Source organism: Diachasma alloeum, unplaced genomic scaffold (assembly GCF_001412515.2).
Source record: "Diachasma alloeum isolate Michigan unplaced genomic scaffold, Dall2.0 Dall_scaffold_00750, whole genome shotgun sequence".
NCBI classification, from domain to species: domain Eukaryota; kingdom Metazoa; phylum Arthropoda; class Insecta; order Hymenoptera; family Braconidae; genus Diachasma; species Diachasma alloeum.
The window spans coordinates 36,429-46,636 of NW_021680880.1; the positions used below are offsets into that span (position 1 = coordinate 36,429).

The window sequence follows — 10,208 nt, forward strand, 5'->3', positions numbered from 1 at the left end:
CTTTCAACATTAAATAAACAAATACACATTATTTAAACAACGATTTTCCGAGAAATGGGAGTGGTAAACATAAAAGGGCCGGATATCCCAAGTAGATACAAGTTCGTACATGTCTGGAAAATGTCAAGTGGGTCGGTGAAGTCAAAGGGTCGGAAATCCCAAGTTCGAGCATGTCTGGAAAATGTCAAGTGGGTCGGTAAACATCAAAGGACCGGAAATCCCAAGAAGTTCGATGCTGTCCATGGGGGGCTGAAATGGCTGACCCCCAACTGTGAAGAACTCAAGTCGGCTATATCGAGTGGACCCTCTCTGACGCTTGCAGGTTCAGATATGTTTGAGACCATTCCTCACCAGCTCATGAATTGGAATCACGAATTAATTGATTCGTGCTTCAATCAACCCTTTCACCCACCCACCCCGCGGGGTGGAATGATTCAGTCGTGAATAGTTTCCACTGAAGTCCAATAATATGTTAATTAATTAATCAATTAATTAGCCCGCGAATTAATTAACCCTTTCATCCACCCACCCACCCCCTCACTCGGGACGATTAATTATTCGGTGGGTGACTCTCTCTAGTACCCAAAGCGTGAATTAAAAGATTAATCCGCGAATCAAACCGCGACCCGCGAATTAATCAACCCTTTCACCCACCTTCTCGCGGGGGTGGGTTGAATACGTTGTCAATCAAACTCCTTTCAATCAAAAAATTGCAAATGAATTCATCAATCCGCGAATTAAACCGCGACCCGCGGATCAGACCGCGAATTACACCGCGACCTGCGGATTCATTAACCCGTTCACCCACCCGACCCACGCGCGGGGGCACTCTGACCAGGTCTTCGCCAGACCCTTGCCCCAGAACCCGCATTACTCATCTACTACGGAATGAATACCTTTTTATCGTTTCCAATGTTTGAGTGACGCGGGAAGTATTCATTTATTCTGTCGGCTCTCGCCGGTATAAAAGTCATTTGTTCGATGAACTGCGTTCGTTCTGCGTGCGCTGTGATCCAGAGAGGTCCACCACGAGCATTCGGTTTTTCAAGATGAAGTTTTGTGGTTTTTATGCCAAGAGTGCCTCGCCATTATGGCAGGAGATACATTTCGATGCCTTCATTCGGAATTTTAGGGTTTCATGTGGTATTGACCGAGATCGGAAATTCGGACGATTATGCGGGAATAAAATTTTTTGCGAGTTGAGAAATGCGGGGTTATCTCGAGACTCGGTTGACGAAGTAAATAGGAATCATTTCGAAAATTTAACTGTATGCCGATAGATGCGGATCTATTTCGGAGAAATTTCGGGAATGAAATGCAAATATTCCGAGACATTATGGTTGGCCAGGTAATGGCGAAGAAAACGCATTCGAGCGTGATGGTTAAGTATTGCAGGTATTATGGGACAATTTTTGTCAGTTTGAAGGGTTTCTTTTGTGTAGATTAATCCTAGCCTTAGCCTTGGGATTGGGATTTTTCTATTAGCGTTGAGATTTTACGATCTAGCTAGAATTATTATTATTATTATTTCTCTTGTGGATCTTCTTACGTATAGAATTGAAAGGAAGTCGAGATATTGTAAATTTATTGTGGTATTGTTCGATGATACTATTGCTTTTTTTTTGAATATTATTTCCCTTTTTTTGGGGGGAATTACTCTTGGGTATTATTTTGAACATTTTTGTTTCTTTTTGTATCATTTTTTTTCTGCAATATTATTTTGAGTTCATTTTCCTTGATAATGGGAAGATTAATTCTTTTGTTTTTGTTGGAATCTTATACCTTTATTTTTTTGAGACATCATATATTATCGTTAAGAGGCAATGGAACCTCCAAATTACCGACGGATCGTTGCTCGATTTGGATTCCAACTTTTTTCATAGTAAATCACAATCAATCAAGCGGAAACGTCGAATAGAATCATGTAACGACATACAGAACAAGTTAACAATTATCTTCTTCCAGAAATCTCACCACAGATTTCTGTAAATAAATTTCGATTCATATTTTTCAATTTTTTCACGCTATCAGGAAAAGTTAATTGTTACCGCGTAGTAGTTATAAAATGGCATCCTATAATATAAAACACGGCTGTGATTGATTCGGAAATCATCAAAAATGTTTCGAATCCCTGAAAAGTTGGTAATAACACCGACTATTTTTAGGCTGTGGGCAACCTAACTAGAGTTCAGAGCGAGCTCAGAGATGGCGGCAATGTTCCCCATTTATTTCCGCAACTTCAATTGTCCAACTTTGTGAACGATTTCAATAACATAACCTACAACTTATTTATCATTCATACGTTTCAAGATTGGAATGGGAATGAAAAATCTATTTACCTCGAAAAATGATAATTATAAAGGGAATCTATCATTAGGGATATCCAAGGACTTTGGCTATTTTCTCTAGAGTGGAATGATTTTCGACTTTTGTAGTGGAACATCAGAGTTTTCATGTGAGCTCCATGTGGCCCTAAATTTCCGTAAATTTTCCAATGATTCTATTATTTGAACTTTGCAGGTCTGAATTAGTATCTCGTTATTGAACCGTTAGAAGACATTTTAAAAATCTGAATAAAATTAGAAAGTTCACTTTTGGAGGAAGATTGATGACATACTTTGAAAATTGCAATTTTTGAAAATTACGAGCATTTTCTATAAGCAATTTAGAAGCAATCAATTATTTATCTATAAACAACGAATGTTCGAAAAAATAATAATTATGTGCAAAATGTTATTGGAATAATGTTACTGAATATTCATAATTTTTTTCAAATTTTTCTCACTCAATTTAATTGATAAATTTGATGATTGAAAATGGTTAAATCTATAATATGGGTTATACCAAACTATGAAAGATACTTGGATATCCTTAAATTATTGATGTTTCAATCTCGACCGAGTCAATAGCGTAATGGTCGGCAGTAATGAGTCAACTTCCAAAAGAAATGACTAATTTATTCCAGGATTTGATTTGAACAGGGCATGTGAAAAAGTAGTGAAATTATTTGAGAAAAACACAAAGCTTATTTCTTAAGTATCGCTTTATCAATCTCAAGATATAGAAGATCGATGAGGAGTCTCTTCGCCACATTCACGTTCTAAACAAATGTGTGCTTTTGTTCATTATGTTTTCATTCAAAGGCGAGTTTTTTAAATGGAAAATGTGAAAAAAAATTTGTAGCGACCAAAATTTCGAATAAAAGGTCTTCTGTCATTGATCTTTCACTCTCACTAGATTCGATTCCTTTTAAAGTGTAAAATATAATTATTTTTGTAAAACAACACTGTGGAAAATACTCCTCATGAGTAGAGGAACAGGTTTACACCAGGGTTTATTCACATTCACAAAAATTCTCTGTTTTCCTCCTGAAAATAAGACATTTTTCCGAAGTGCGAGAGCTCAGAAGCAAAGCAGGTGTGTTGCACCTGGTTAACGCCATGTACGAAAAAATGTATTAAAAAGAAAACTAGTGAATTCGATAGGAAAGTCTATTGGATTTCTATTGATCTTCCATGGGAAATTCTGGAAGTTTGTGGGAGAATAGAATTAATTCAAAGGACTTGCGACAATCTGTCAGGACTTTGGGGTGAAAGTTCACAGATGGAATAATTCACGATGTGAAGGGTAAAAAAAATAACAATATTCGATCTGCAGATTCAACTTGAGACGATCGGTAATTTCCAACCGAACCATGCATTTCATATGGTTAACTATTATTCAAAGTTCAGATGTACAGAATCATTTATAGACTGCGTGTTCCTGTTCATGTAGCTATTGTTCATAAATATGCACAATTGGGGAATAACAATCATTTGTATTTTCTTCATCATCATTCACTTAATCTTCCAATGTTGCAGATCCATTGACAAGATATTTAAAGGTACTGAATTATATATTTCAATGGACACATGACTAACATCAGTGACAAGTGTTTCACAACAAATCTCCCAACTATTCTACTTTTATTGACCGTGAATGAACGATAACATCATTACGAACACATCCAGTGGTATAAATGTTTGGAAGAGAATTCTCCAAACTCAAAATTCGATCAACAATTTCCCACTAGGGGGGTCGTTCACGTGATCGAAAGTGATCAGTACGCATCCGTAACGCTCTGTCGTTTATTAGCAATTTTTGTTGTTTTATTGGTTTTCCTTTGCTCGCAAAGTTAGTTTTAAGTGTGGTTAAATATCCCAGCAGTGCTTGGAACAATAAAAACATAGGCACCAGTGCATAATTAGTTATCTTTTGCCCATAAAAAGAAAGTTTACCCAAATATAGAGGTTATTGAGCGTCCAAATTGTGTCACGAACCATATAGAGGGATGAAGGTGCTCTCTTCCACCCGAAATAATACGTCGTCAGTTAGCAGTGAGTGGAGTCTTCTTTTAAGCTGGCCTGAGAAACTCCCAACTTTTGAGGTTATATTGTCCTGGCTTGGGCGGGAGCACACCTGTTAACAATCACAGCGGGTATTGCAGTGCTGCTAATGAATCCGGCGATACTAGCATCTGTGTTATCGGCCGACTGCAAAAATTCCACTGTGGATCGAGATACGCGGTAGCGTATCAGCCAAGAAAAGTTTTGACCGACTGAGTAAAACATCAAGTTTGACCGACTGAGCAAAACATCAGGCCGAGAGCACCGCGTATCTATACCCGACAGAACTTCCTTCTCCACAACCTCTAAATGATTTACATTCGGTATAATGAAAACGGGACGACAAATTGGGAAAGTGTCGTTAGTTACATTATATAAATCGACTATGAGCTTTTCAACTGTGTAACTATGGTATTTTTTAAATTAACAGTAAAAAAGATAGGCGCATAGCAACGAGTGGATATTCACATTCTCGCGATTAACATTATAAAGTGTGAGAATCAAGTTGTCACGTTGGCAGCGCCGGTCCAACTGAGCTTCATATCCAACGTTGAAGTGTTGCCACCAGTGCATTTGAATGTGGGTTGTGATGTTGTTATGAAGAACCACAGAAAATGTTCTTCTTTACGTTAAATCACTTATTAGAATGAAACAGAAAATCGACTCGGTGTTCTATTTTGTTTTCTCTCGTCGAAAATTCGAATTTCATCCCGCCATATCTACAGGGTGTCCCATGGGAATGTGTGAAAACTGTTTGATTTTTTTTTTTTTTACTTGAAACAGCCAACAAGAGAAGGAATACAGTTTCTGATAGAGGAGAGTTGTCATTTTTATTTCACCGTATATTCATTAGTCAAACATGTAATTCACCCAACAAAAATAGTGGCTTATAAAAATTGTACGTGACAAGTGCGATTAATAGTAAATGTTTTCGAAATGAGAGCCATCAACACTGGCGCAATAATCCAAACGTTTCCTAAAACCGTGGAATACACGTTCTAATGTTTCCTGTGGAATACCGTGAAGAGTCTTTTTAATGTTGTTTATCAAATTTTCGATTGTTTTTGGCTTGCTTGCGTAACAAGAATCTTTTATGTAACCCCACAGGAAATAATCACACGGATTCAAATCTGGTGAATAGGGTGGCCAATCTATTCCCCCTCCACAAAATTTTGGATATCCTAAACCAAGAACTCGACCGCGATAAACTGTATTAAGAATTTCAAAAACTTCGTGAGTACGGTGGGGAGCTGCTCCATCCTGCATAAAATAAAACCCATTGACAAGCCCTCTTTTTCTCGCATGAGGAAAGAATTTTTTTTTTTAACATTCTTTTGTACTCATTTCCGGTAACGGTAGATTCGAAAAAATGTAGACAGACACCCTTTATGGAGAGAGCAGCCCAAACAGTGACTTTCTATGGATGAGCAGATTTCGTAACCAAAAAATTAGGTTTTTCAAATCCCCAAAATCTCAAATGATTTTTGTTCACGTAGTTGTCTAGCCAAAAGTATGCCTCGTCAGAAAAAACAATTGCTGTGTCATGCAGCTCGCCATTTTCGAACATTTATGTCATTCTTTCAGAAAATTCCTTTCGTTTCAGAATCGCCTCCCCGGTCAAACACTGACACATCAATATTTTATATGGATAAAGTTACAAAAAAACGTGGAGGATACGATGCAACATTGATTGGGGTCAATTTTAAATCTTGAGCGGCTCTCCGAATGGACGAGTTGGGATTTGCCTTGAAATGCTGTTCAACTTTATCGGCCTTCTCCTCTGTTGCAGCAGAGAATGAGGGACCTGGAAGAGTAGCTCTACGATCATGTGCCGTATTCCTCGAAATTTTCAATTATTCTAGAAAAAGAATATTATCATGACTAGAAACCAACGGGATTTCTACGAAAATCTGTAATGTGTTTTGTTGTGTCACACAATCAATATGAAAAAAAAATTATCCTAACCTCCTCAAAGTGGTTTTGCTAGCAACTCGTTTGGATCCAAATTTAGTACGAAACCTCCTAAAAGCTTTACAGTATTTTTTCCTTCTCGAATAGAAGCACTCGATGAGATATCTTTTTTCTTGAATTGTCAAATCACTCATTACTGCTAACAAACTAAGGCTCCTGCCACAGTTGGAATAAAACTGACTGGCCCCTAGTAAACGTAACACAAACGTAGAGAGTCAAGGTTATTTTGGATGAGTCGGCAGATGAGTTTAGTTTTCACACATTCCTATGGGACACCCTGTATATTCATATGGGGACCTCGGATATAAAGGTAGTTTATGCACTGTTTGTGAGGTTATCGGTTTATGTTTGGAATGGGACAAAAGGGAGATGTGTCGAAAATACTGTGTGATCAAGTATTAAATGTCCGTGAATAGTTAAATTCGAAACAGCCTTTAGAGTCCCCCAGTTGGAACCCCTTTACGTCGGGCCACTTTCCCCTAAACACAGCTGGGCGAGTTATAAAATAGCGAGTCTAGTAACGTCCTACAGACTTCCAGGAGTCGCAGTTCCACCCAAAACCACTATGCCTTCATCGGTCCGTGGCTCTTCTCATCTAGTCCCTGCTCTTTCAGCTGCCACTAGATGTTTCTTCCAGCCTCTCTTATAACAATTTCAAGAGGTCGTATATCTATTTGAGAGGATTTCAATCCGTAACGAGAAAATCTCCTTACAACTACTGAGTTCTCAAATTCCCAGACTATTGAAGTGATATTTGTCATATATTGAAAATTGATTAAATACATATGAAAACAAAGACTTATTGTGAAAAACAATTTTACTGTCCGTTTGCCGGGCAAATATTGAGATATTGAAAATAGTCTATCTCCTCAGTTTTTGAGCTACATAAATTTTTATTTTTATTTTCCAAAAAATGTATAGAATTACTACTGGGAATTATTTCTTTTAATTTTGATCTTTATGCAGCCAGTTTCGTTGTCAATTCAATAATCAATCCAATTTTTTACTTCTTCAATTTTTTTCATGTCAACCGAATTAAACATGAATATTTGGAGAATAGAGGAGGCGCTTCGGTCGCAGTAAGGTTCGGAAGTGTCCGTATCCAGTGGAAGCAATTTCAGTGTGCTAAAATAGTACCCCGGGTGCCAAAAAAAAAAGAGTTGATTACGCAGGGCAAGTGTAGTTGCAACTCAATTACTGTTATCTCAAGACTAGCCCACGCAAAAAAGAAGTGAAGGCCGGTAAAAAAAGAAAGGGAACAACAGTCGGTAAAATCAACAGATAAAAAGGGTACAAACGTACCAGCATACGGAAACAGGAGAAGTGAGAGGCTACAGCGGGAAGCACAGGGAGACGGTACAACTGGAGGTCTCCTGAAATTTCTGAGATCCAAAGACTTCAACATGGAAGAGCTGGAAAACTCTCGTGAATCCCTGCAAGAGTCAAACCTGATTGACAACGAGGACTCCCAGACCGAGGATGAGACAATGATGAACTCCAGGGGATTCTCGGCATCAAAGAGTGGAGATGAAATTATGGTAAGCACTAAGAAAAAAATTAAGGAAAGACAAAAACAAGCAGGATCAACGCCGCTGTATGGCACACAGGCGATTATACAGGAGTCTCTCGAGGATATTTCGACGATCTCGGAGGAAAGTGACATGAGTGGCGCGACGCAAAATGACACCCCACTGACGTCGATGGAGCACAGACATGATGTCGAAAAGAGTTTCGATGATTCAAGTTTACTCACAGTAGGCGCAGTAGACGATGATGGAGCAGTCAACTCAACTCCCTGGCGATTTCCCACTATCTAAGAGTGTTGCGTGTCAAAATGCGAAATTACCTTTTTTTTTTTGAAATTATTCCCATGCATTTATTAGAATTTTTGCCTCTCTCAATTCAAGTATTTTTCCCAATAGAATTTCGTAGAATTTTAGTGAAAATCAGTCCCATCGTCTAGACAGTCGTGATCATAAAATTCATTCAAGAATTATTCTTAAATATCTTTGTTCGAATCTTTACAAATATTTTCATTTAAAACTAGAATCGTTTTATTGATGTAATCCTCGAAATGCCTCAAGTATTTTGTAAAGGGCATTTCTCAGCATTTTAATCATCGCCAAACTGGCCTAATCCCTCCATTGACAACAAACTTATATATTTTGAAATTGTTTTACGACAGCACCCTTGTAGTATTCACATCCCAACTGTAATGATCACCTCTCCTACCTTTATTGCACTCGTTCCTCGATAATCCCTTGCAAACTTTACCTAGGTACTTTCACTCGGACCCCTGCAATTGGGGAAAAGGCCCAAACCCGGGTCAACCTCTCCCCCTGCACCTCATTTCCAGACATCCGAATTCTCCACTACACTTCTCCAATCAGGATATAGTTCCTCCCATCGTAGGTCTTCTTGACCAATCATTTGCAAATTGAGTAGCTATTTTCCCTCCACTAATTTTCATCCCTTCCACCTAAGAAACTCCAACTTGTCCTAAAAAATATACTTTTATAGTCAGTAACGAACAGAAGCTTATCGAAGAAACACCTTATCGAAGGTACACTTGTCTTGTGAATTGTAACTTTGTCTTTATTGTTATAGAATAAATATCGAAGTTAAGTGTTAGAAACGTGAGTGATTATTCCAAGTCTCCACATATCTAAGTCTCCTCACACCTAACATTTTCCTCCCACAGAATTTCCCTCTCTCATCATAAATAAACAGTTACACAAAGATTAATTCAGCGTGTAACAAAAAATTGCAAATATTGCTCTGTATAGATCAGATCTCTGGAATTTACGTCTCCAGAAAGTTCAAATCGACCGCAGTATTTCCGCAGTTTAAAACAAAAAGACCGAGAAGTCCCCCGCCATGTCAGTGCTGACCCCAGTCCCATCAGACAACATAACACCCAGACAGATCTCCATTGGAGACCCTGGAGGCATCCAAGGACCCTCACTCCTAACTATCCGGCTAGAAAGTTTGAGAACAGACTACAGAAATTGAAAAAACTCCAACGCCAAGGCCAGCAGACACACAGGAATAATCTGTCAAGCCTACTAGCAACACTAGAGGCGAGCCGGGGGCTTATACCCACAGGTTGCGGACGGAGCCGAGGGCTTGTACCCACAGGGTGCGGGCGGAGCCGGGGGCCTGCATCCGCAGAGTGGGCACGGAGCCGGGGGCCTGTACTCGCAGGGTAGGAGCGCGGAGCTGGAGGCTCGCCCCGTAGGGGGGTGCCCACGAACCACCGGCCGAAGACTGGACTGAATGGCCCAACTATACAGAGGACCCGACACCAGAATGCTCGATGAGGGCCCCCAGAGCCCTCACATCGCAAGAATGGGAGACAGAGAGGGGGGAAGGGACAAAAGAAGACGTAATATACAGGGTGTTTCAGAAGTACATGTACATCTGAACACCCTAGGATCAGGGGGTGANCGCAATGGAAGGACGATCAACCGATCGTCTTTCCATTGGTTACAGCGTCGAGTGGCGCGGGGAACGCGCGTCTCGGTTGAAAATTCATCCCTCCACCCGAATTATAGCTAAGGAATGAAACTTGTGTCACTTATTGAGTATTAAATGCTCAATTCAATGACATGGGTTTCATCCCTTAGCGCCTTTTGTGGACGGAGGGGTGAATTTTGGAAAGTGCGAAGAGATTGAAAAAAAATTTTTCTTTTCAATTCAAAAATTAATTCCTCCGCCCCTGACTACGACTAAGGGATCAAATTTATGCCAACGTGTTGAGCATTTAATACTCAATGAGTGACACAAATTTCATCCCTTAGCGCCTAATAGGGAGGGAGAAGTGAATTTTTGAAAGCGCAAAGAAATTGAAAA

The 10,208-nt window shown here is 39.3% G+C and overlaps 1 protein-coding gene across 1 annotated transcript in view; it reads right to left on the bottom strand.

Moving 5' to 3' along the window:
- Positions 1 to 4,307: 4,307 nt before the first annotated feature.
- LOC107044488 (scm-like with four MBT domains protein 1) overlaps positions 4,308 to 10,208 on the bottom strand; it is a 55,399-nt gene continuing 49,498 nt past the window's right edge. The window contains exon 5 of the mRNA XM_015266378.1: positions 4,308 to 4,458. Coding sequence (XP_015121864.1) covers positions 4,312 to 4,458 — 147 coding nt within the window. The 3' untranslated portion in view covers positions 4,308 to 4,311. The remainder of the gene's footprint in view (positions 4,459 to 10,208) is intronic.